This window comes from Arabidopsis lyrata (assembly GCF_000004255.2).
Source record: "Arabidopsis lyrata subsp. lyrata unplaced genomic scaffold ARALYscaffold_7, whole genome shotgun sequence".
Lineage (NCBI taxonomy): Eukaryota > Viridiplantae > Streptophyta > Magnoliopsida > Brassicales > Brassicaceae > Arabidopsis > Arabidopsis lyrata.
The window spans coordinates 7086369-7112690 of NW_003302549.1; the positions used below are offsets into that span (position 1 = coordinate 7086369).

Genomic DNA, 26322 nt, shown 5'->3' on the forward strand with positions numbered 1-26322 from the left:
CTTTAAAAATCTCTCATCATCTAATGATCAGATAGTGAGTTGTTAGCTGAGCTCTAGTGTAGTCGACCGATTTTGAGCAATTATAAATTTCACAAGCTTTGTGGCTCTTAATATATTGGTGTCAAAGCATTCAGACAAATAGAGGTTTTCATTTAGATAAATTTGATTTACAGTTCATTAGACTTAATTTACGTCGCTGTTGAAGGAGAAAAGAATTCAGCAGAAGAATTTACAATCTGAGGCCTCTTGATCAAATATGATGCTCCTGAGTCTTACACTTGGAACCAAGCACGACGTCGTTAAGAGTCCAGTTGCTGTTGTTGATCATCATTTCGGTGTAATGGAACTGATCAACATCACCCATTTCTTCATAAGCTGAGACAGTTTCTTTGACATTTGGAGCTTGGTTGTGCTTAGAGTCTATAAAATCAGAGGAATAATCGATATGGGGATCCGAAGAAGAAAGCCATTCAGAGAAGAAAAGCCTTGGAATCTCAGGAGCAGAAGAACATTGATAACTGTTATTTCCGTTGCTTTCTTGTGATGGAGACGAAGATTTGTCCTCTAGAAGTCTCTGGAAGGAGATCACCTGATCACAGATCAAGGTTTCCGGATTTCTTTTTCCACAAGCAACAAGTGATGATGATGATGAAGAAGAGGAAACAGATTTTGGATGTTGTAAGCTCTGAGACTTGAGCCATCTCTTTTTCAAATGAGAGTGCCAATAGTTCTTTATCTCATTGTCTGTTCTTCCCGGTAAGAACTTTGCGATTTGCGACCACCTATATACACCTAATCATTAGTCTCTCTAGCTCTATAACTAGCAATCATCTGCTAAAACGATAGGGTTAGGTCTAAGAGTTACACTTACTTATTACCCAAGAAAGAATGAAACGTCAAGATGGTATCTTCTTCTTCTGCACTAATCATATCCCTCTTTAACCCTGGTCTTAGGTAATTAATCCATCTTAATCTGCAGCTTTTCCCATTCCTTTGCAACCCTATTAAATTAAAAATTATCAAAGTTGACTAAATTAAGGATTAATTTGAGAGTGGAAGAACTATTAAAGAAGAAGAGAAAAAAGAGAGACCAGCTTTGATGGGAACAGTGGTCCAGCAAGAATGGCCATGAGAGAGTATGAAGCTTCTTAGCTTCTCATCTTCTTCAGGTGACCATAACCCTTTCCTCTGTCTCTCTCCAGATTTCGTCTTTGCCATTAATTCTCTATCGTCTTAAATTTGTCCTGATACAAGAAAACATGTCTCAGTACTATGATGATTGAGACAACATATACCACCAATCTCCCACAGATAGAGCCTACATACTTAGTGTTAAGAAATGACCAAATGGGCCTGCTTAGAGTAAAAGACAAATGACACATATGTTCTAATTTTTTTATGAAAATTTGGGATATTTTAGGTGTGGATTTCTTAGCAGTGAGGAGAAAAGTCAAAATGGAAGGATTAATTAGGTGTAGGAAAAGTCTGCTTTGATGAAATTAATTTTGACATAAAGTACATTATAACGTTCCAATTTTCAAAATAAACTAGCAATGTTCAGTATATATCAGATTTAAGATTCCTACATGAAAACAAAAAGAAGAGGATCTTTGCTTGTATATGTTCTCTCAATTTTTTTATTTTTATTTTTATTCTTCCGTTTGTTATGTTAACAACATTTATAATGGACGAGGTCTTAAGAATTTACGATAGTAAGCAGATAACATCTTATTATCTAAAAATCTCTAAAATGTCGGCAAGAATTTTATATGACCGACTTCTTTAGTTTAGTTTAAATCGCGTCAATGAGGTTTTTGGTTAGAAACTTAAAATCCGGGTGGAATAATCTGTCTGATTCAATTCAATGATTGTGAATAATGAATTAATGATTACAGAGAATCATCCAATCTGTTAATCTTTTCGTAAAGCATCAATAGCAAGCAGACAAATTTTACAAATATTTTGTACTGAAGTCAACATTGAGCTCCTATTTGCTGCTAGTAATTTTTCTCTCCAATGTTGTTCTCTTGATAACAGAACAAAATGTCATTCACACCGACAAGTGGACCAATAATAAGAGTTGTTTGAGGAATATTGTGAACTTTTAAAAAATTGAATTCCTTCTGTCCCGATCGAAATGGCCTGTCGCAATTTTTAAAATACTCTGATTTTGTTTTTTACTTGTTGGCTCTTTTGGCCTGTGGAAAATGATGGAGTATAGAAATTGAGAGGGAAACAAAAAAGAAATGTCTACCTTGTCTTGGTCGTCTTGATATACCATAATAAAATTTGCCGTCAAACTAATCCCCAATGGATCACGGATTTAATAAAGTGTTTACATCTAATGTTATGATGATTTAATGTTTAGCCATCGGAGAATATTATTGTGATCGGTCTTAATTATAAATTTGGAATAGTTACTTGTTTGTATATGTACAAATCTTCTCTTCCTTCGACCATTAGGCCTTGTGGTATAAAAAATAATGATATATTTGTCCTTTTTAGATATTTTCCTATTTCGAGACCAACCAAAGTAGTTTGAAGATGGCTTAGTTTTGTGTTTCATACATAGCACCAAAATAAAAATTCATTCAAGATTGAAGGAAACACATGTTTTACGGTTAAGACTAGACAGGCGCTGGTCAAACAATGACGAATGCTTTTAGAAATGAGATACAACAATCTTTTTTTTTTGTGCTGAAACTGAACCGGTTCTACATAAAAGCCAACAAGTCTATAATGTCAAAAAGAAAAAACCAAGACGCATCATCGGAAAATCTCATCTCTAAACCGGTAGCTACAGCTCTCTACCGTACCTAAATAACTTGCCATCCTGACAGGCTTCTTGTTCTTGAACACACCGAGTAGAATCACGAACTAATCATGTTGAAATGGAATCTGGATAGCTGTTGAGGTATGGTCGATATAACCGGTCCATATCTCTGTTCCATGATAAGAACAATACGGTTAGAAGTTTGCTGTAAAACCAAATTTCCAAAGGTTAATAGTATCTGGATATAAGCAAAACCTGAACATTGTCATAGAGTTCGAACAAAGGGACGGCCAAGAGTTTCAAGTTTTTGGGCACAGCAAAGTACTCTTTCTCAGACAAGTGAACAATGAAAAGTCTCTTGCATTCCTGCCATTCCACAAAAAGGAGATATAATAAGGAGAAGGGTAAAAGAGGAACGTTGAGAAGCTACACATTGTGTTGTTTTCTTACTACCTTTGGTTTCGTGATGTGAGGAGGGCAATACGGGTACATCATGGTTTCAAAGTTTGGACGCCACCATGTCGCAACACATTCTCCTACCTGTTAAAGGGACATAAAGATACCAAGTGATCAGGGACAGAGCTATATTCATAACTCAATCTGACATCTATGGACTCATGGCAAAGTCTTCTTTCTTCATGTAGTAAGTATCTGATTCTCTAGCAATGACATCAGCCCTATCCTTGTTTTCTTGTATGAACCCCTCATTCCTGGCATGCTTAAGTGTAATAACCAGAAGAATTTGAATTGCGTCTCGTTTGCTTTAAGAGCTAGCACATACCACACGGACCTAGTTCTTTTAAGGCATCTATACCTAAATATCTGGTCACTATCACTCAACGAAATAGAGAAGAAACCAGGATAGTACCTTCCAGTCAGGTACAAGAGCAGCCGAATTGCCTCCAAGCTTACTGGTCAACTTTCTTTTCAGACCATCAACTTCTGCAGACACAACATAGTACACCCAAAACTTAAGAAACTCATAACAGTATAGAAAGTATTACTAACGGGTGGTAACTGTATACCATTTTCTCCAGGCTTCAGGCGTCCACCTGGAAGTTTGCAGAATGTGTTACCAATTTGCAGCAGAAGTATATGAGGATGGTTGTGTTCTTGCACCTGATATGTTAACCAGCATAAGGTATCAAGAAGAATCTTAGGGTTAGAGAGATATCACTAAAATCAAATCAAATTAGGTGGTAGTAATTGCTAGACTTAAATGCAAATTATTTGCTTAACTTATGCACCGACGAGATAACTGTAGCTGTGGGTTATAAGGTTTATCAAATTGACTTTAAGGATGTCAAAACAATATATGTTCCCAACATGATGTCAAGAGATGAGGGTATGAATGTGAAGCACATGATACTCCATGGGAAAATATGAAAGCTTGTAAGGGCAAGGGTGCATACAAACAATGAAAGAAACAAAACAACAACATGCATCAAATATGTCTGCTAAATGGCACCCTTCAAAACATGACTTACTAAAAATTCACTTTTATGACTCTTATTAAGTGCAGGCTAAGTTCATTGGATCCGTAAAGCTTGTGACTATATGGGCAGATTAATCCACTTATGCGATTAGAGCTTATTTGTAATATAAGGTTACCCAATCAGTACAAAATTGAGTGGGAGATGGCAACTAGAAAAGGAAGTAGATGACTTCAATCAAAATATCACACAGTTCTATATATCTGCCACGTTTAAATGATACATTGGGTAGAGAACTCATATATATACAGAGAACGCTAAGATAATAGTACAAATAAAGTGACACATAAGAGGCATTATGTAAATGACAATATGGCCATACAAGTCATGAACCACAAAACAGTTCCACCGATTTTAAGACAGCTGGCAGTTAAACAACACAGAGAAAACTACAGAAGAGTTGGATAACAAGTAGAGCAGATCGAAAATAATCATACCAGTAGAATCCCTTCAACGCTAGTCCTCATGCCCTCTTTCATATAGCTGCAACACCCCATTAAGAAAACAAGAAAGAGATACATTTAGCCATCCGACTCCAAGAATGTCTTAAGTAAGAGCTATCAAATTCCGGACTTCATGTGTAGCCAAGCAAAAAGCATGAGACTTTACTTACAAAAGAAAAGTATAGTATAACATGTACAGTAGCTATAGCTGTTCCCCTATCAAATCAATCACTGTAAAGTTAAATAGCCAATAGCTGTTCTTTGTTCACAAAAACAGATCGTTCGAAGAAGTTGTTCTAGTTTTGAAACCTTATAGTTATGTAAAATGGCCAAAAGATTATTCGTTGAGGAGCCAAAAACCCAGAGAGTAAACGAAATATAAAAGACGTATCTAAGTTGATCAGCTACAGATCCTAATATTGCAAACAACAACGATTTCAACGGAGCCCAAGCTAAGTCGCAGATTTACGTAGAAGCTAGTAAATTCAGCAGCAGCGAGAAAACAACGAGATCATGATCTAAAGAAAGGAAAAGCTGGAGATTTCTAGGGTTTTCAATTCTTGGGCATCTTCTCCAGCAGTAGCCACGAGAAGAAAGAAGGAAAGAGGAATCTAGTACTTGATTTTCATACGAGCGAGCCGGTCGGCGACGGAGGTGTCCTTTTCCAGCTTGGGTTCCTTAGTTCCGAAGCTGTAGTTGGAAAGCGGGTACGTGTTCACCACCTGAGACATAGCCATCTCTCTCTCGCTGTCGCTCGAATCAACTCAGACAAAAATGGTGAAATCTTCTTCCCCCGTGTGTGTCTCTCTGTTTCGATCTATCGCTCAGCGGCGGCGTTCGACGGCAACGGAGGAGAGAAGTAATCTCGACGGAGAATTATTAATGACACACTCTGTCTCTACCACCAACTTCTAGAGTCACGGCCGTATGTATGTATATATACTCATTTATTATTTTACACTTTAGGCCCATTTTTAAGGCCCGGCCCACTATAACGCCGAACGCCCGAACCGATGCCTTCGTCACTTTGTTTGTTCAGTGATGATGAGTGATGATGATTACCAAGCAGCGCAACCTAAGAAAGCGCGCGAAAATTGGCAACCCAAGTTCGCCATAGCCACGACCACGACCTTCCATTTCTCTTAAACGGAGGAGAGAATACGAAGATAGCAATTATGGGCAAGCAAAAGCAGCAGACGATTTCTCGATTCTTCGCTCCCAAACCCAAATCCCCGACTCAGGAACCGAATCCGGTACCCGAATCGTCAACACCGCCACCGAAGATATCCGCCACTGTCTCCTTCTCTCCGTCTAAGCGAAAGCTTCTCTCCGACCACCTCGCCGCCGCTTCACCCAAAAAGCCTAAACTTTCTCCTCACACTCAAAACCCCATACCCGATCCCAATTTACACCAAAGGTTTCTCCAGAGATTTCTGGAACCCTCACCGGAGGAATCTGTTCCCGAAACATCATCATCATCCAGGAAGTACACGCCACTGGAACAGCAGGTGGTGGAGCTAAAGAGAAAGTACCCAGATGTGGTTTTGATGGTTGAAGTTGGTTACAGGTACAGATTCTTCGGAGAAGATGCGGAGATCGCAGCACGCGTCTTGGGTATATACGCTCATATGGATCACAGTTTCATGACGGCGAGTGTGCCAACATTTCGATTGAATTTCCATGTGAGGAGACTGGTGAATGCAGGGTACAAGATTGGTGTGGTGAAGCAGACCGAAACTGCAGCCATTAAGTCCCACGGTGCTAACCGGTCCGGTCCTTTTTTCCGGGGACTATCGGCTTTATATACCAAAGCCACGCTTGAAGCGGCTGAGGATATAAGTGGTGGTGGCGGTGGTGAAGAAGGTTTTGGTGCACAGAGTAATTTCTTGGTTTGTGTTGTGGATGAGAGAGTTAACACGGAGACTGGTATTGAAATGAGTTTTGATGTTAGAGTCGGTGTTGTTGGCGTTGAAATTTCAACCGGTGAAGTTGTTTATGGAGAGTTCAATGATAATTTCATGAGGAGTGGGTTAGAGGCTGTGATTTTGAGCTTCTCACCAGCGGAGCTGTTGCTTGGCCAGCCTCTTTCACAGAAAACTGAGAAGGTACATTTATCTGTGAATGAGTCAATGTTACTAATTCAGGAACTGCTGATTAATTTTGAACAAGTTAGCTCCTCAATTAGATGTACCAGATTCTGTCTATAATAATTGCTGAATCCTTCCCGATGAACTGCTTGACACAAGAATATTTTTCTCTATGTATAATTACTATATGGATTAGCTTAGAAGAGTAGAACTTCTGTTCTTGGTCGATTTGCATTCGTACCGATAGATGTTCCTGTGGTATCTTTGTTTGGCAGTTTTTGTTGGCACATGCTGGACCTACCTCTAACATTCGAGTGGAACGTGCCTCACTGGATCGTTTCGGCAATGGTAATGCAGTAGATGAGGTTATTTCATTATGTGAAAAAATAAGTGCAAGCAACCTAGAAGATGATAAAGAAATCAAGGTGGAGGCTGCTGAAGAAGGAATGTCTTGCTTGACAGTTCACGTATGGCATTTGATTTTCTAAAAGCTTTCTCTTTATTTTTTGATGATCCTCTGTTAACATGAGATTGTTAATGAACACATCTAGTTTTCAAGAAGAGTTTTTCATTTATTAAATGCTTGCTGCAATTCCTGCTAATTTGTTCATTTGTTTATGGTGCAGACAATTATGAACATGCCGCATCTGACTGTTCAAGCCCTCGCCCTGATATTTTGCCATCTCAAACAGTTTGGATTTGAAAGGATCCTTTACCAGGGGGCTTCATTTCGCTCTCTGTCAAGCAGCACAGAGATGACTCTCTCAGCCAATACACTGCAACAGTTGGAGGTACTTTCCACTATATTTAGCCTCACATGTTCAGTGAATATTAAAACTTCAGTCATTTCTAAGTATCCTAACTGAGTTTTCGTTAAAAGAAATTTTATCTATGTTCAGGTTGTGAGAAATAATTCAGATGGATCGGAATCTGGCTCCTTATTCCATAATATGAATCACACTCTTACAGTATATGGTTCCCGGCTCCTTAGACACTGGGTAAGACACATATCTTTTCTTCTTAGATTTTTGGCATAAGGAATTTGTACATTTGGTCCTCTTACAAGTTTTTGGAGTTCTAAAGATGGTGTTAGTCATTGCTGCTGTACCACATTGTCGTTTTATAATAAAGAAAAAAAAAATTTACTGGCATCTTTCAGTTCTTGTAGGGACATAGATTTATAACTTATCCCTCAAGAGTCTTCATGGATTTTTTGCTAAGTGGTAGGGAAATTAATTAGAAAGATCTCCTATCATGATTTGTGGGCATTTTCCTTTCAACAGGTGACTCATCCTCTTTGCAATAGAAATCTGATATCTGCACGCCTTGATGCTGTTTCTGAGATTGCTGCATGCATGGGATCTCATAGTTCATCCCAAAACAGTGATGAGTTGGTTGAAGACGGTTCTGAGAGAACAATTGTTTCACCTGAGTTTTATCTCGTGCTCTCCTCAGTCTTGACAGCTTTGTCTAGATCTTCGGATATTCAACGTGGAATAACAAGAATCTTTCATCGGACTGCTAAAGCCACAGAGGTGAAACTTGGCCTGTCCTTTGCCCTATTATATATGTGCATGTGTTGACTGAAGTTAGTTCAACTCGTATAGTGAAATACTGTAATAATTTTGTCCACAGAATTAGTTTAAATCGCCACCATGCGTGTTGACTAACCAAGTCTAAAATGTTCCTCTGAAATGAGTTGGCAAATAATACAGAGTATTGGTGTCTTTGCGATATCTACTCAAAGAAATACTTGCTTTATAGTAACAGCAACTGTTAGATATTGTTCAGTATCCTATCCTCTTTTCTGACGATAATTTTCATTTTATTGATAGTCATATATAAAGCTATAAACTACAATATGCCAGTTCTTAGTTACCTTGATTAGGAAAAAAAGTAATGGGAGAGCAGGAAATATTAAAAATTACACGAGTTTTGCTTCCCACCATTGGTTTTGTTAATAGCTCTTGCTTTAACCCTCTTCTTCTCACCTGAGGCCTGAGGGCTCTTAACTTTTTGGATGAAAAGTTCATTGCAGTTATGGAAGCTATTTTACTTGCGGGGAAGCAATTTAAGCGGCTTGGCATAAAGCAAGACTGTGAAATGAGGAGTATGCAATCCGCAACTGTGCAGTCTTCTCTTTTGAAAAAATTGATATCTGTTGCTGCATCCCCTGCTGTGGTTGATAATGCCGCAAAACTTCTCTCTGCCCTGAATAAGGAAGGGGCTGTTCGAGGAGATTTGCTCGACATACTAATCACTTCCAGCGACCAATTTCCTGAGGTTTGTATCTTGTCTGGAAATTCATACTATCTACTGCATCTCTCTTAATGTTATGTTTTATGCGTCACACAGCTTCTTATCTTTAATCTTGTTTTGCTTTCCATGAATTAATTGTTTAGTGGCGATGTTGTATACCATAACTCAGTTGTGTTATTTGCTATGCATAGCTTGCTGAAGCTCGCCAAGCAGTTTTAGTCATCAAGGAAAAGCTGGATTCCTTGATATCTTCATTTCGCAAGAAGCTCGCAATTCGAAATTTGGAATTTCTTCAAGTGTCGGGGATCACGCATTTGATAGAGGTACCCTCTTGAGAAACTCGTAATATTTTAAATGATGCTTTCTTACCGCAAGGGTGCAGCTTTCTTGATTCTTTTCGAAATTGCACCTAAATGGATACCCAAAAAGTATCCTCATATATAGGATGAGAATAAGTTTCAAGAAGGTAGCCTGAGTTGGTTTTCTTTTGTGGTTACTGTTCTCACACTCGCACATGTCCGTTAAAAATTATTCACAGCTATTGAACCAAATATATTCTTATGTACCAAGTATACAATTTGTATGTATAATACTTTCATCTTTGAAAGTTGTGGACCTTTATTTCTGATATGAAGCTAAGGCTTTGTACAGCTGCCTGTGGATGCCAAGGTCCCTATGAATTGGGTGAAAGTGAATAGCACCAAAAAGACTATTCGATATCATCCTCCGGAAATAGTAGCTGGGTTGGATGAGCTAGCTCTAGCAACTGAACATCTTGCCATTGTGAACCGAGCTTCATGGGATAGTTTCCTCGAGAGTTTCAGTAGATACTATACAGATTTTCAGGCTGCCGTTCAAGCTCTTGCTGCGCTGGACTGTTTGCACTCCCTTGCAACTCTATCTAAAAACAAGGTCGAAGGAACAAACTACAAAAAATGTGCTTGTAGTCACTGCTTTGCCATTCTTAACTTCGTCTTCAAATTTTTTTCTGCAGAAGTATGTATGTCCCGTGTTTGTGGATGACTGTGAACCAGTTGAGATAAACATACAGTCTGGTCGTCATCCTGTATGCATCTGCTTTCACTTCCTTTTCTCTTTCTTTCTATGTCTATTTAAGATGGAAATGTATCGATCATTTTGTTTTCAAAGGTATTGGAGACTTTATTACAAGATAACTTCGTCCCAAACGACACAAGTTTGCATGCAGAAGGGGAATATTGCCAAATTATCACCGGACCTAACATGGGAGGAAAGAGCTGTTATATCCGTCAAGTTGCTTTAATTTCTATAATGGCTCAGGTAACATAGCATTAACAGTATAAGCGTTTATGCTTTACCAAATTCTCTTACATATGTCTAATGATAAATGATTCTAATTAGTCCCTTTGGTTTCCCAGGTTGGTTCCTTTGTACCAGCTTCATCCGTTAAGCTGCACGTGCTTGATGGTGTTTTCACTCGGATGGGTGCTTCAGACAGTATCCAGCATGGCCGAAGTACCTTTCTAGAAGAATTAAGTGAAGCGTCACACATAATCAGAACCTGCTCTTCTCGTTCGCTAGTTATATTAGATGAACTTGGAAGAGGCACTAGCACACACGACGGTGTAGCCATTGCCTATGCAACATTACAACATCTCCTATTAGAAAAGAGATGTTTGGTTCTTTTTGTCACGCATTACCCTGAAATAGCTGAGATCAGTAACGGATTCCGAGGTTCTGTTGGGACATACCATGTCTCGTATCTGACATCGCAGAAGAAGAAAAGCGGATTTGATCATGATGATGTGACCTACCTATATAAACTTGTTCGTGGTCTTTGCAGCAGGAGCTTTGGTTTTAAGGTTGCTCAGCTTGCCCAGGTATACTCCCTCCCAATGAACGCATGAGTCACTGAAACATGGGCTATTGTTGGTCCAATCCATGAAGCTGACTTCACATATATACTTGACTGTAGATACCTTCATCATGTATACGTCGAGCCATTTCAATGGGTGCAAAATTGGAAGCTGAGGTAGGTGCAAGAGAGAGAAATACACGCATGGGAGAAGCAGAAGGACATGAAGAACATGGTGCCCCTGGAGATTGGACAGGCGCAGAAGAATCAATTTCGGCTCTAGGTGACTTGTTTGCTGACCTGAAATTTGCCCTCTCTGAAGAGGACCCTTGGAAAGCATTCGAGTTTTTGAATCATGCTTGGAAGATTGCGGCAAAATCAAACTAAAACCAACTTGATCATTTTGATTTAATCTTAACATTATAGCAACTGCAAGGTTTTGAAGTTAGTTGCGTAGCAACTTATGTGTGTATTAGTATAACAAGAAAACAGAATTAGAGAGACGGATTCTAATCCGGTGTTGTAGTACATAGTAATCTTGCAGTACATATCTTTTCTCCATAAATTTGAACTGTGTAGAAGATTACCGAACCAAAGACACCGAATCACCCAATGATTGATGATGATGGTTTGTCATATATGCTTCTGGGCATACTGGCTTATAGTAAACACAATATAGTAACCAACCACATACAGACAAACCAAATATAAGTTTTAACTGTCTTAAAATATTCTGGTTTGTAACAATCTGAGACTTTGAGAAAAAGAGAGAAGAAAGGAAACAAGAGTATCCCATGAAACAGAATAACAGTTCAACAAACACATAAAACCTTAAATCCGGAGGAGTCTTGATTGGAAAAGCAAACTATGGCACATGCCAATGTCGAAAAACAGAAACTGGAGACGCCGATCGATGTTTATGTATATATATGTAACGCGGATTTGATCTTGCCAATAGTGTGAACCATGAGAACCTCAACATTTTTGACATAACCTTGAGGGAGTTCCGCAGTTGGATTACTGCTAAACAAGAGCTGAAGTCCAAATGTCAGTAGACATCCTCCACCACCACCAGTTTTGCTTTTTCCTTTACGATCAGGTACTCCGTCTGGCATTATCGAAAATCCCGAAGGAAGAAGCTGCACATAATCTGAGTCTCCACCTCTCTTGACCCACTCAATTGGATTGGTTTCCACTGGTGAATAAACCACCATTGCACCCGATGCATCATTCCAAATCTCTTGCAGAACTAGCATACCATTCCCCTGTTTTGCAAAACTCACAAAAATCAATTGAAACATAGACAAAAACGACCCCATTCAATCTTATTCTGTTTGAAACTCACAGCGAATTTAAGAAGAGAGATGATGTTTCCATGGCGTTTTGCTTTTTGAATCCGGATTGTTTCTTCCATGGTAGCATTATGGGTCAAGGTATCCCACACGTGTCTGAAACTTGGGTTGCTAAGGAAAGCAAAAAGTGCTTTCTGTTTCACTGGGAACCAAACAGAAGTGGCTGCACTCAGCAAAATCCCAGTAGGCTCACCAGGCTCATTCACGTTCTTTCGGATCATGAAACTCATGTTTTGTACCACATTCTCTACCTGGATTTTCTCCCACTTGTTCCCCGAAGAACTCGTGATACCTGTGTAGTAGTTGAGAGTCATTCGCTGTGCTAGCTTCACTACTTCAGATGCACCTTTTGCAGACAATCCTATATCGAAAACATACATCACAATCAAGGCCGGTCCAAATATAGTGGCGAACCGAAAGGACATTAAAAACAGTTGTAATGACAGTTATTTCAATATTTGAAATTCACTAGAGTGTTTTAAACTAGAGTTATACCTGGGCTAATTTCAGCTAAGTTGGTAGATGAAAGGGTCGAGAGGCTTTCGCAGTGTCTCTGCAGCGTCGCCAGCCATCTCGTTGCGCCTAGCCCGATCCCAGAGCCTATCAAAGGCTGGTAGAGTGGGTGGATGTGACTCTCATTATATTCCGCTTGTTCAATCCATGTAACCTGTGAAATCAAATCTCTATGTGTTATACATGCGGTTCGTCTACGTGAGTATAAGAATAACCATTTACTATTTATACATACGGTTCGCCTCCACAATACAAGATTTTGATAGATCATCAATTATGATTGCGAGTAATAACTCGTTTTGAGTTTATGAGCATATGTAAATTGAGCTAGAAGGCTATATAAAGCTATACCATGAGACCAGAATTTAACCGAGGTTAGAAGTATAGGATTCAGAAGTAACCTGGGAGTACCCATTGGCCATGTCCTCTATGAAAAGGCCTGAGGGTAGCCTATTAATAGAACCACCATCAGACAGCAAAGTCGGATTTTGATCAGGAGTAACGTCGACGACCACCCATAAGCCGTGTCTGAGCTCTTTGCAGTATCTTAGAAACGTTACTTGTCTCTTTGGTACCAGGGGAGAAATTACTTGAAATTCTGCTTGAATCTGCCAATATATATGATCACAAATTTTAAAAGTTTTAGGTGTTTCTACTCCTCTTGGATTATCAACCAATATAGACGACTCAGAAATAAATATTACCAGTTGGAGTGAGCCACTTTTGGTTCCACCAGAACCGGTAGGTATCACTTTACGGGTTGATGCCACAGGCACAATAGGTGCAAACACGTTGACCCATTTTTCCTGTGAAAACAATTTTTTTAAAAAACATTTTATGTAACATTTCACTAAAAAATGGGTGGTGGTTAAAGGTTATTACCGTGTCCATAAAAGTCTTGACCAGAGTCAAGCAAGTCATGGGAACTAAACCTATCTCTCTTGAAGCCTCCACAACATGCCCGGGAGGTTTTGTGACATTGTTGGAAGCATTTTTATACTTCTCATTGATCAATGATACTGCTTTAGAGCTTCTTGAATCTATCTTCCCAAATGGACAGTCCATTTCTCCCAATTCAAGCAACTCTTTCAAAGCCTTAATGGCAAGATCCAAAAACATTGATCTCTCCTTCTCAGTCGTCCTAGTTCCACCACCCAAACCAAGTTCTGGTGTTGCATTTATTCCTGGATTAGAGGAAGAACAATGCGGCGGTTGGGATGGACTAACCAGCATTTGATTGGGACGGGAAGGGATTTTGGAATACAACTGGTTTATCTCCCGCTCCAATATAGTATTCTCAACGATAAGTTTTTGCACCTCATAGTCAATGTCTCCGCAATTAGTTGCCCTACCACAAATGTTGCATGAACAATGTAGCATTGCGCTTCTAAGCTGATGCTGAGTTAGTAGCAATCTGTCATGGTCTTCTCTAAGAGTTATATTCTCAAGGCGGTCACTATTGATCTGCTTACAAAAAAAAAAAAACTCAACTTTCGGCTCAATTTTTATACCATAATCAAAGCAGATTTTTGAGAATAAGTGAGAGGTGATAAACTATATATTTATTTAAAATAGGGCAGAAACATGGTCCATAATAGGGTGCAAATAATAAGAAAAGACACAACCACATGTTTACATTTTTGTATTTTTTTGGTACCTTAATCTGGTTTCTTTTGTTCTGAAACCAAAACTTGACTTGCTTAGGCTCCATATTAAGCCTTTGTCCAAGTTCGTACCTCTGATCCTCAGTAGGAAGAGGATTTTCCAAGTAGAAACTACAATCATTTAAAAAAAAAAAAAAAATAGCAAAGTAATTAAAGAGAAACTTTTCAAACTCAAAATCAAAAAATTAATAGGAAATGTTGCATGCATGATGAAATAAAGAAGAAACTAAACAAACTTTTCAAGTTCTTGAGTCTGATAAGCAGTGTGCCTATGGGCTCGCCTCATCCTTCCACCATCTTGATCACTCTCACCATTTTCAGCTCCGCTTGGATTTGGAATGTTTCCAACCGCATCAAAATCATCACCTTGTTCATTCATTTTCTCTCTATGCAACAACCTGGACATTGCATACTGTTAGTACTCGATATAGCTAGGGGTTTACCACTCTGACCGTATAGTGAGTGTAATCAATTAATACATGCACAATCTTTTGACCACCAAACAAAATAGAATTAAAAAAGTTTTTTTTCTTTTTGGTTTATGAAAAAAAACCTATGTTAAGATTTATTACCAGCTAAAGATTATTTATTCTAAGCTTTTACAATTACAATAACTCACAAGAGACAAAGCCAATCCAAACTGCAAACTAATAAAAAAAATCCGGTAGCTGATAAACTGGAAATGGAATACAACCAAAATAAAATTCAAGTAGAGAATGAATAAGTAAACACTTTTTTGGAGGAACATAATTAAAATTGTCAATTTTTGTGTATCAGCATGGAACAAGACAATAGGACCCCGAAATTCGGGATACCCCTTGTATAGTTGACTCAATTTCTTCAAAATAAACACGTCATACATAAGTGGAAAACAGACAATCAGAAACCATTCTAAACCAAATATAAAAGATCTGATTTTCCGCCGAGAAAAAACAACAATAATCTGATTGTTAGTACCCCATAAATCGACAAAATTGTAAGAAGAAAAACATAAAGGTGATATTAAATTTTCAGATTAAAAACAATCTAAAACAACCAAATACCGTTTGGACCAATGGCGAAAAGCAAAAACCCTAATGACGGAACTTTCGATTTTTCTGTGAATGTAGAACGAGATAGTGATTATTTGAGATTCCTGATTAAAAGATAAGGAGATAGTAATTATATGAGATTCCGGATAAAAAGATAAGGAGATAGTGATTATATGAGATTCTCGATAAAAAGATGTATGGGCCTCGGCCCATAACTCTTCGATATAAGTATATAACCATAATTAACAAATGAAAAAACAAAACAAAATATAAATAGTTAAATACCTTAAACAAGTAAACAGTAAATACACTTGATTCCTTACTAAATTTAATAAAATGAAATTTAACTCTTCTTTTATGAGTTCATATGAAAAAAAAAATCTGGAACCATCCGTGGATGGCGCAGTTTAATTTAGATTACGTAAATGCTTATGTTTTCAAACAGTGATCTATTACATGACATAAGAACATAGATTAACGACATCGAGAAAAAAAAAGGTACGGTGTAGATTTGGTAAACGCTGAAAATATAAAAATCTAAAGTGATAAAACAGTTTTCTTTTTAAAAAAGCATGGAATTAACGGTTCTTTGGGTATATGATCGTAAGTTCGTAACCTTCAAATGGAATTTCTTTCTTACAACAGATCAATGTTCAAAAGTGTATGTACCTGTGAAACAAAATCAGGACCTTTACTAGTTTTTTTTTTTTTTTTTTTGTTTTTGGTTTTAATCTTTTCTTGTTGTTTTGTCTTATTTATAATCGCAGATGAGGAAGAGAAAGGCGAAGGCACAATCAGCTGCATGGGACGTTGCTAAAGCACACGGGCTCTTTACTTATTGGGTGATATCTTCAATCTTTATCAATGGCTTTGTAATGGTAACAATTAACAAAGATAAATAACTTATCTTAAAATATTCATTTATAATCTTATAAGTACTAATCATCATCCATCCCATTTTTTTCTTTTTTAACAACATCCAACATAAAGTAAATAAAAATCTAGATATAGGTCTCTTTTTAAAAAATTGTGTGTAACTCAAAATCTTTTTATATGATATATTTCGTATATGATAGTTATAATAATATGAAATGACAGAAAAAAAAACAAAAATTTATTGATAAAAAAATCAGTTTAATATATATTACTTACTAATAATCTATATGCTTATTGAAAATATAATGACAGTTTCCCAAAATATCGAAAAACAGAGAAGCAAAATTGTTAACTAAATTTATTCAACAATAATAACCTTTTAACTACTTTTATTAATTTTATTAAATTAATTAAAAATAAACAACGACTAAGGAAACAATGACAGGTCACACACTATAACTGGAAACATTGATAGACTTCTTTTTTTTTTTGCTAAAGAACATTGATAGACTTTCTCAATGAAAATCATTGCAATATTTTCAAATACTCAATGAAAATTGTTTCTCCTCATCCTTTGGTACCACTATCTCTTTGTGGTAGCAGATTTGAATCTGATCTAACGATTCATATAATGCCACGTAACTAAGGACCCACCCCCTTACATAAGATCTACTAAGACATCAGCACGTGTCGGTGTCGTTTGATCCACGAGGTCGGTGACGCTTAGAGCTAGTTGACCGGTACAGTCGGTAATTACCGGTTCTACTATACGTATGTTATTGGTCAAAGATTTTGAGCTATTTTATATAATTAAAAAAATCTGAACTAGGTCATAATTTGTGATTGTTTTTTTCTTCCATTTTTCCAAACTTCTTATCAATTTCAGGTTTAGTATTTTGACTATTGTACTACTGTATACTTTTTTTTTGGGCTTGAGAAATTAGATGTTGTTATGTTTTGCGTATAATATTTGTGAACTCAAAATAAAAATCTCTTTTTTTCTTTTTTTTTCATATTTTCCAGGTTTTGCCGATATTTTTTCTTCCCTGAATGCTGCTGTAAAGTGTTAATTCCCCTCTCTACTGAGTTTCTTGAAAATTTTCTGGTTTTTGGGATTTGTGCAACTCCCAAGTCGATTCCTTTGAGACTTTCTGGGTTTTGATTTGAGCTGCCGATTGGATTTAAAGTTTTAGTCTTGTTTGGTAAGTTGTATCCTTTTGAGATGTTGAATTTGCTCTTCTGATAAGTAGGGCTTTTGATTTTAGGCTTACTCGTCTTGGATTCGTATATCTAGTCGCTGATTTGGTTTGAAAACCAGCTAAATCTTGGATCTTGAATGATTAACCATCTTAGTTTGATTCCTGAAAGTATACCATAGCCGCTTAGGATCCGTTTGGCCTTGTTATTGGCTCAGATTCTGCGAGGACGGTTTAAAGTTTCAAGCTTTTCATTCCTTCCTCTGAATCAGCCCGTGTAGTTTGGACGGCTTGATCTGTATCTGCTCTCGTGAGGGCATGAACAGAACGGCGGTCTCAGGAGCTCTCGAGTCGAGTTTCTCATTGACTGATGCTCTTGGTACGGAAGCTCTAAATATGCAGAGGAGCAGCGGCATCAATAATAATATGCGTATCCCAACATCACCAATGTCTTTCTCCTCGAATAGCGGTAACATGCCTGGTTCATTAGTTCTTGATGGATCTGCTTCAATGCAACACTTACCTCAGCAGCAGCAGCAGCAGCAACTACTACAACAGCAAGCAGGACAAGGTTCAGTTCCAATGAGGGAGAACAATTATTCCCATGTGGATAAGAAACCCAGATTACAAGTGAAGCAAGAGGATATGTTGCAGCAGCAGATTTTACAGCAGTTGATCCAGCGTCAGGACCCCACGGGGAGGAATCCTCAGTTCCAAGCTTTGCTTCAGCAGCAGAGACTCAGGCAACATCAGCAGATGCTTCAATCCATGTCACCCTCTCAGAGACTCCAACTTCAGCAGCAGCAGCAGTTGAGACAGCAATTACAGCAACAAGGAACCCAACAGATTCCTCCTAATGTACGTCCTTATGAAGTTGGCGTGTGTGCTCGGAAATTGATGATGTACTTGTATCATCTGCAGCAACGGCCTGCTGTAAGCTAATACTAACCTCTCGACTTTTTGTCATTTCATCACATCTATTCAAGTTCTCACATCGATGATACCTCTTTGTAGGAAAATTGCATTACCTATTGGAGGAAATTTGTGGCAGAATACTTCTCACCTCGTGCAAAGCAAAGGTTGTGCTTGTCACAGTACGAAAGTGCTGGACACCATGCACTTGGCATGTTTCCACAGGCAGCTCCGGTAAGTATCGTCTTTGCTCTGTGTGTTTTTATCTGTTATGATATCGGTGTTCTGCATTAGCGTAGCTTTAGCCATACACATGTTTACTCCACCTGTACTATTTATGAATTACATTACACTGATTTTTAAACTAATATGTCCTTCACCTTCTCATTGTGTTTGCAGGATATGTGGCAGTGTGATCTTTGCGGCACCAAGTCTGGAAAGGGATTTGGTAAGAGAGTTGCAAATTTCATTCTTGTGTGTACTTGTATTTCTGTGCCTTCACTTGAGCACAATGAAGCAATGTACACATGCTAATTGCTCGTTGTTTACTATTTATAACTTTGATAATTGTTTTCAAACTATTAAGTCGAAATAGTTGCTAATTGTCACTTCTCATGTTAATACGCAGAGGCAACGTTTGATGTGCTTGCCAGACTTATTGAAATCAAATTCGCAAGTGGTATTATTGATGAGCTCTTATATCTGGATCACCCTCGAGAAAACAGATTTCCCAATGGACTGATGATGTTAGAATATAGAAAAGCAGTTCAGGAAACTGTACACGAGCAGTTCCGTGTTGTCCGTGAAGGCCATCTTCGTATCATATTCTCTCAAGATCTGAAGGTATTTAGAACAACTCGCTGGTTCAAAATTGTGAAAAGCAAAGAAAAAGTCAGTTGCCAGTGTGCTAATGCTTAGTTAATCTTCACTTTTCTTCTTTCTAGATACTGTCTTGGGAGTTTTGTGCTCGGCGTCATGAAGAGCTTCTTCTTCGCAGACTTATTGCTCCCCAGGTCCTATTCTTATGGCATGACCCTTACGTTTGTTTTAGAAACTTAAGACTTTACAAAAAAAACGGTAGTGGTCAACTGTATGACTTTGTTTCCTTAAACCCTTGTTATGAAATTGAGGATAGCTAATACCTGGTTTCCCTAACGATGTTGCGTATTGTGTATCTTCTTGTTTCCTAGGAATTAGAGCACAAAGTCTGTAGTTTACTTCAGAACAGATGTTTACAGATGCTGCAACTGTGTTAAGAAGTGTAATAAAATCTTATTTATTGGTCATGCAGGTGAACCAGTTACTTCAGGTTGCACAGAAATGCCAGAGCACGATCTCAGAGAGTGGGTCAGAGGGAGTTTCTCAGCAGGATTTACAGTCAAACAGTAACATGTAATTGATCCTTAAAACTTCCATTTCCTTTTTACATCAAATATGGTGGATGCAGACTATTCTTTTACTGTCAATGCTCTGACATTTGTTTTTAATGCTCTTTAATCTATATCGTTGCTGGGTGCTAATTTGTGTATCAGGGTCTTGGGAGCTGGACGGCAACTGGCAAAGTTCATGGAATTACAGTCGCTGAATGATCTTGGCTATCCAAAAAGATATATCAGAACTCTACAGGTACTCATTTGCTCCTTTCCTAGCTGTTACCTTTGTATCTGTAGTGTTAAGAAGTCCTGATAGTATTAATCATTGCGAGTGACAGATATCTGAAGTTGTCAAGAGCATGAAGGATCTGATGAATTTCACTGGCGAGCACAAAATCGGTCCTATTGGTAAGTCTACTATATCCATCCACAATATGCTTCTTAAATGAGATCCAAAACCAGGTTTCCCCTCTGCTGTATCTTCTCACTTGAAATATGTACTGGTTGTTGTAAGTTGTAACTCTCCGGGTGAAGATGTTCTGTATGATTTTCTGACTGAATGTTATTATCCCTGCTTATGTCATTTATGCAGAAGGGTTGAAACGGCTTCTGGAACAGACGGTGACAGTGAAGCTCCAGAGACAGAAAATGCAAGAAATGGAGCAGTTTGGGAATAGTGAATCTATGAATGGGCCAGCTCAAGCTCAAATGGCTTTAACTTCAGGAACAATGAATGGCTCAACTGGCAACAACGCCAATAAAAACCATCAAATTGTTGGTCGTGGAGCTATGAGTGGGCCAGCTCAAGCTCAAATGGCGTTATCTGCAGGTATGATGAGCGGTTCAACTGCCAACAACAACTCCAGTAATCACCAGCAAATTGTTGGTGGTGGAGCTATGAATGGCTCAGCTCAAGCCGCAGCAGCTCTGACCAACTACCAAAGCATGCTTATGAGGCAAAATGCTATGAATAACCCAAACTCAAATACGGGTAAACAAGAGGGGTTCTCGAGTCAGAACCCAACCCCGAACTCAAACCAGAGTCCATCTTCTTCATCCCATCAGAGGCAGAACTTAGTTACAGGTGGATTTCCCAGCTCTCCTCAAATGCAACAGCAGCAGCGCACCATGAATGGCGCTTCCAACATGCTTCCGCAGAATCATCCTCGTCAGTTGCAATCCCCACAGTCACATGGTAACACTCCGGAGCAGCAGATGCTTCATCAGCTGTTGCAAGAGATGTCTGATAATGGAGCGAGTGTGCAACAGCAACAAGCCTTTTCAGGTCAAAGTGGTAGCAACAGTAACGCAGAGAGAAACACAACGGCCTCTACTTCTAACATCTCAGGAGGAGGCCGAGCTCCAAGCCGAAACAACAGTTTTAAAGCAGCCTCAAATAGCAACCTTCATTTTTCAGAAGATATATCGATTACAGACCATGATTTCTCAGAAGATGGCTTCTTCAACAACAGCGATATCTATGGTGGCTTGTAATATCCGGACAGGACAGAGGCATTGTTACTTTGACTTAACACAGTGAAAAAGACTTTAGGGCTTATTTTTCTCATTTAGGTTGGTCTTTGTATAGAAACCAAAGAGATATGAGGCCGGCCAATGAAGGACTTTGTGATTTGTTGTAACCTATCTATAGGAACTTTTAGCATCTTCAATTTTTTCCCTTTTAGAGATAGATGAAATCTTAGATTATGATTCTGCAGACACTTTCAAGTAATCTTATTCTTTTTTATCTTTAACTTTGATAAAGGGGTTGAGTATTGAGGTATGAAGATGAAATTATGTAGAGATGAAATGAATTAAGATCCTTCTCTTGCATTTTAGGTATCTTCTAACTCCTGATTTGGGCCATAAGAGCCATCATCTGAGAGGGATGTTATGATCCCACATCGAAAGTTAGAAGAGACCTAAGGAAATATAGAAGTGACAAGAATTAATACACTCATTGTGAATTGATTTGTGTTGGAAGTCATGCAAGTTAATATAGTATCAAAGCCTAATTTGTTGATCCAAATAGTGTTTATTTCTAGTACTAAAGTGAGATTTGGTTCGATATGGGCTGATAAGAGTCATCATCTTGAAGGAGCTCAGAAGTTACATGCAAGCTCATAAAACTTAACACATAACAACAAGTTGCAACACAACCTGAACTATTTTGAGCCTTTTTTGGAAGCATGTCTTCCACAGTTCCACTTGTGTATGTCCTTTTCATTGTATATGCTATCGATCAAATCATTGTAGATTTTTTGTAGACTTGTTCTTCAACTTGAAGAAACGTATTTTTGGTTGTTATATATTAAACATATCCAATCAACATAGCATCCAAAAGCTTAGCTTTGAAGCCAAATGATTTAGGAGATAGTGGATTAAAAGACTCGTACCATAAATTACGTGATTAACCAAAGCGAAACTCTGTGGTTTGTTGATTTGAATTGATGAATATCAAAAGATACATGAACATTAAAAAAAAAAAAAAAAAAAAAAAAAACTTAAGAGATCATAAAATGCACCCTCCCTCTTAACATACAATTGCAAGTTTTTATGCAAATATAGAAACCTAGATTTAGGTGTACTGGCATATATACAAGGTTCATTTTTTTTTTGTTCAAGATAAGAAAACTATACAAGTAAGGTCCTTAAGGCAAATGTAGACAAGTATATTTGAAATCCGTAAAAGGATAAGTAACCTCAAATTCCTTTCTATAAACAGATTGTCATCAAAGTAAAAGAAAAAAGAATAAGATTGCTTGATAGTGAGTTAGCAGAAATCATAATCTAAGATTTCACCTCACTATCACTAAAAGGGGAAGAAAAAAAACACGACGAAGCTAAAGTGCCTATGGGTAGACGTAGGTTACAACAAATCACAAACTCCTTTGGTCTCAAATCAATTTGGTTTCTATACAAAGACCAAACCAACCTAAATGAGAAAAATAAAGCCTAAACTCTCTTTCACTGTGTTAGTCAAAGTAACAATGCATCTGTTCTGTTTTGATATTACAAGCCACCATAGATATCACTGATGTTGAAGAAGCCATCTTCTGAGAAATCATGGTCCGTAACCGATATATCATCTGAAAAAGGAAGGTTGTTGTTTGAGGCTGCTTTAAAACTACTGTTGCGGCTTGGAACTCGGCCTCCTCCTGAGATGTTGGAAGTAGAGGCAGTTGTGTTTCTCTCTGCGTTACTGTTGCTACCACTTTGACCCAAAAAGGCTTGGTGCTGTTGCACACTCGGTCCATTTTCAGACATCTCCTGCAACAGCTGATGAAGCATCTGCTGCTCCTGAGTGTTACCATGTGACTGTGCTGATTGCAACTGACGAGGATGATTCTGCGGAAGCATGCTGGGAGCGCCATCCATGGTGCGCCGCTGCTGTTGCATTTGAGGAGAGCTGGGAAATCCACCTGTAGCTAAGTTCTGCCTCTGATGGGATGAAGCAGATGGACTCTGGTTTGAGTTCGGGGTTGGATTCTGACTCGAGAACCCCTCTTGTTTACCCGTATTTGAGTTTGGGTTATTCATAGCATTTTGCCTCATAAGCATGCTTTGGTAGTTGGTCAAAGCTGCTGCGGCTTGATCTGAGCCATTCATAGCTCCACCACCAACAATTTGATGGTGATTATTGGAGTTGTTGTTGGCAGTTGAACCGCTTATCGTACCTGAAGATAACGCCATTTGAGCTTGAGCTGGCCCAAACTGCTCCATCTCTTGCATTTTCTGTCTCTGGAGCTTCAATGTCGCTGTCTGTTCCAGAAGCTGTTTTAACCCCTCTGCATAAGGGACATAAACAGGCTTCAAAATGTTAACATTCAGTCAGAAACTCAATAACCAGATCAAAATCAGAGCCTTTAAACAGGAGAGTTACACCAGAGGAGCAACCTCGTTTTGGGTCTCATTCAAGAATAATGTTGTAGATGGGAATTCTAGACTTACCCATAGGGCCGATCTTGTGCTCGCCAGTGAAATTCATCAGATCCTTCATGCTCTTGACAACTTCAGATATCTGTCACTCGTAATGAATTATACTATTAGGACTTCTTAAGACTACAGATACAAAGGTAACAGCTAGGAAAGGAGCTAATGAGTACCTGTAGAGTTCTGATATATCTTTTTGGATAGCCAAGATCATTCAGTGACTGTAATTCCATGAACTTCGCCAGCTGTCGTCCTGCTCCCAAGACCCTGACACACAAATAAGTACCGGAATGATATAGAGCACTAGAAACAAATGCCAGCACATAGACAGTAAAAGAATAGTCTGTATCCACCATATTGGGTGTAGAAAGGTAAATTAAGTGTTACGGATAAACTAACATATTACTGTTTGACTGTAAATCCTGCTGAGAAACTCCCTCTGAACCACTCTCTGAAATTGTGCTCTGGCATTTCTGTGCAACCTGAAGCAACTGGTTCACCTGCATGACCAATAATAAGTTTCCAATACACTTCCCAACACCATTGCAGCATGTCTGTTCTGAAGTAAAGTTACAGAATTTGTGCTCTAATTCATAGGAAACCAGAAGATAAGCACTTATACAAAATGTTTAGGGAAGCAGGGTATTATTAGCTATCCTCAATTTCACAAGTGTTTAAGGAAGCAGAGTTATACAGTTGACCACAAATGTTTTTTGTAAAGTCTTATGCTCCTAATAATTAATGCAAGGGCCATGCCATTAGAATATGACCTGAGGAGCAATAAGTCTGCGAAGAAGAAGCTCTTCATGACGCCGAGCACAAAACTCCCAAGACAGTATCTAGGAAGAAGCAAAGTCAAGATTAGCTAAGCATTAGCAAACTGGTGATTGCTTTTTTTCTTTGCTTTTCATGTTCGGTGAATAAGTAGGGTAAAATAGAATTGACGAAAGAGTCATAATTTTTGACCAGGGAATTGTTCTAGATACCTTCAGATCTTGAGAGAATATGATGCGAAGATGGCCCTCACGGACAACACGAAACTGCTCGTGTACAGTTTCCTGAACTGCTTTTCTATATTCTAACATCATCAGTCCATTGGGAAATCTGTTTTCTCGTGGGTGGTCCAGATATAAGAGCTCATCAATGATGCCACTTGCAAATTTGATTTCAATAAGTCTGGCAAGCACATCGAACGTTGCCTCTGCGGAACGAAAACATGACAGTTTAGCTACTATTTTATTTTGATGGAAGAGTTTTTAATACAGTTATCAGAGTTTTAAAGAATAAAAGAGAAAATTAGCATATGGAAGTTGTTTCATTGTGCATAAGTCAGTTAAGTGAGGCACAGAAATACAAGTACACACAAGGATGAGAAACTTGGACTCTCTTACCAAATCCTTTTCCAGACTTGGTGCCGCAAAGATCACACTGCCACATATCCTGCAAACAAAATGAGAAGATAATGGACTTATTAGTTAAAAAATCAGTATAGTGAAATTTATAAATAGTACAGGTGGAGTAAACATGTGCATGGCTAAAGATACGCTGATGCAGAACACCGATATCATAAAAGATCAAAACACACAGAGAAAAGACGATACTGACCGGAGCTGCCTGTCGAAACATGCCAAGCGCATGGTGCCCAGCACTTTCGTACTGCGACAAGCACAACCTTTGCTTTGCACGAGGTGAGAAGTATTCTGCCACAAATTTCCTCCAATAGGTAATGCAATTTTCCTACAAATAGGTATCAGTGATGGGAGAACTTGAATAGATGTGATGAAATAACAAAAAGTCCAGAGGTTAGTATTAGCTTACAGCAGGCCGTTGCTGCAGATGATACAAGTACATCATCAATTTGCGAGCACAGACGCCAACTACATTAGGAGAAATCTGTTGTTGCTGTAATTGCTGTCTCAACTGCTGCTGGTGCTGAAGTTGGAGCCTCTGGGAGGGTGACATGGATTGAAGCATCTGCTGGTGTTGCCTGAGTCTCTGCTGCTGAAGCAAAGCTTGCAACTGCGGATTCCTTCCCGTGGGGTCCTGACGGTGGATCAACTGCTGTAAAATCTGCTGCTGCAACAAGTCTTCGTGCTTCACTTGTAATCTGGGTTTCTTATCCACATGGGAATAATTGTTTTCCCTCATTGGAACAGGCTGCTGCTGCTGCTGCTGAGGTAAGTGTTGCATTGAAGCAGAGCCATCAAGAACCAATGAACCAGGTATGTTAATGCTACTCGGGGAGAAAGACACAGGTGATGTTGGGATACGCATATTATTATTGATGGCACTGCTCCTCTGCATATTTAGAGCTTCCGGACCAAGAGCATCACTCAAAGAGAAACTCGATTCGACAGCTCCTAAGACAGTGCCCCAGGAGAGCAGGTACAGAGCATGGTGTCCAAATACAAGGACGGAATGAAAAGCTTGAAATCTCAGAACAAAACAAGAGAATCCGAGACGGCTATGCTCTAGTTTCACCGATGAAACTGAGATAATTTAACGAAAATATAACTAGCTTGAGCACCCCAATGGTCAAAAATCTGAAAACAAAATCCGAGACGGGTAAGCCTAGAAACTAGA

The 26322-nt window shown here is 38.6% G+C and overlaps 6 protein-coding genes across 7 annotated transcripts; 2 read left to right on the forward strand and 4 right to left on the reverse strand.

The window, feature by feature from the left end:
• Positions 1-129: 129 nt before the first annotated feature.
• Positions 130-2504, reverse strand: LOC9303677 (transcription factor LAF1). Its single transcript, XM_002869621.2, has 3 exons — positions 1092-2504; positions 872-1001; positions 130-782 (listed from the first exon to the last, which is right to left on the reverse strand). Exons 1-3 carry the CDS (start codon positions 1216-1218, stop codon positions 251-253), a joined length of 789 nt encoding a protein of 262 aa, XP_002869667.1. The 5' UTR covers positions 1219-2504; the 3' UTR covers positions 130-250.
• A 93-nt stretch (positions 2505-2597) lies between these two features.
• Positions 2598-5627, reverse strand: LOC9305739 (pre-mRNA cleavage factor Im 25 kDa subunit 2). Its single transcript, XM_021018098.1, has 7 exons — positions 5328-5627; positions 4704-4749; positions 3799-3892; positions 3642-3715; positions 3227-3313; positions 3029-3139; positions 2598-2942 (listed from the first exon to the last, which is right to left on the reverse strand). Exons 1-7 carry the CDS (start codon positions 5444-5446, stop codon positions 2871-2873), a joined length of 603 nt encoding a protein of 200 aa, XP_020873757.1. The 5' UTR covers positions 5447-5627; the 3' UTR covers positions 2598-2870.
• Positions 5628-5753: 126 nt separating this feature from the next.
• On the forward strand, positions 5754-11475 carry LOC9305740 (DNA mismatch repair protein MSH3). Its single transcript, XM_002867559.2, has 12 exons — positions 5754-6814; positions 7072-7263; positions 7423-7587; positions 7696-7794; positions 8080-8331; positions 8825-9079; positions 9247-9378; positions 9707-9967; positions 10050-10121; positions 10205-10354; positions 10453-10914; positions 11010-11475. The coding sequence occupies exons 1-12, from the start codon at positions 5885-5887 to the stop codon at positions 11274-11276; spliced, it is 3237 nt and encodes a 1078-aa protein (XP_002867605.1). The 5' UTR covers positions 5754-5884; the 3' UTR covers positions 11277-11475.
• A 105-nt stretch (positions 11476-11580) lies between these two features.
• On the reverse strand, positions 11581-15826 carry LOC110226348 (homeobox-leucine zipper protein HDG6). 2 transcript variants are annotated; one of them, XM_021017679.1, is made up of 9 exons: positions 15462-15826; positions 14655-14816; positions 14412-14529; positions 13637-14218; positions 13459-13560; positions 13156-13362; positions 12737-12908; positions 12235-12602; positions 11581-12154 (listed from the first exon to the last, which is right to left on the reverse strand). In XM_021017679.1, the coding sequence occupies exons 2-9, from the start codon at positions 14795-14797 to the stop codon at positions 11807-11809; spliced, it is 2040 nt and encodes a 679-aa protein (XP_020873338.1). In that variant the 5' UTR covers positions 14798-14816; positions 15462-15826; the 3' UTR covers positions 11581-11806. The 2 variants fall into 2 exon arrangements, with proteins under 2 accessions (XP_020873338.1, XP_020873337.1); XM_021017678.1 differs by lacking the exon at positions 15462-15826 and having other exon boundaries at positions 14655-15435.
• A 1339-nt stretch (positions 15827-17165) lies between these two features.
• On the forward strand, positions 17166-21562 carry LOC9303678 (probable transcriptional regulator SLK1). The gene is made up of 9 exons (XM_021017656.1): positions 17166-18454; positions 18536-18667; positions 18833-18881; positions 19062-19276; positions 19378-19446; positions 19725-19825; positions 19966-20059; positions 20145-20214; positions 20399-21562. The coding sequence occupies exons 1-9, from the start codon at positions 17840-17842 to the stop codon at positions 21298-21300; spliced, it is 2247 nt and encodes a 748-aa protein (XP_020873315.1). The 5' UTR covers positions 17166-17839; the 3' UTR covers positions 21301-21562.
• Positions 21563-22498: 936 nt separating this feature from the next.
• Positions 22499-26234, reverse strand: LOC9303679 (probable transcriptional regulator SLK1). Its single transcript, XM_002869623.2, has 9 exons — positions 25558-26234; positions 25345-25476; positions 25131-25179; positions 24726-24940; positions 24510-24578; positions 24139-24239; positions 23913-24006; positions 23758-23827; positions 22499-23594 (listed from the first exon to the last, which is right to left on the reverse strand). Exons 1-9 carry the CDS (start codon positions 26041-26043, stop codon positions 22819-22821), a joined length of 1992 nt encoding a protein of 663 aa, XP_002869669.1. The 5' UTR covers positions 26044-26234; the 3' UTR covers positions 22499-22818.
• Between the last annotated feature and the right edge of the window lie 88 nt (positions 26235-26322).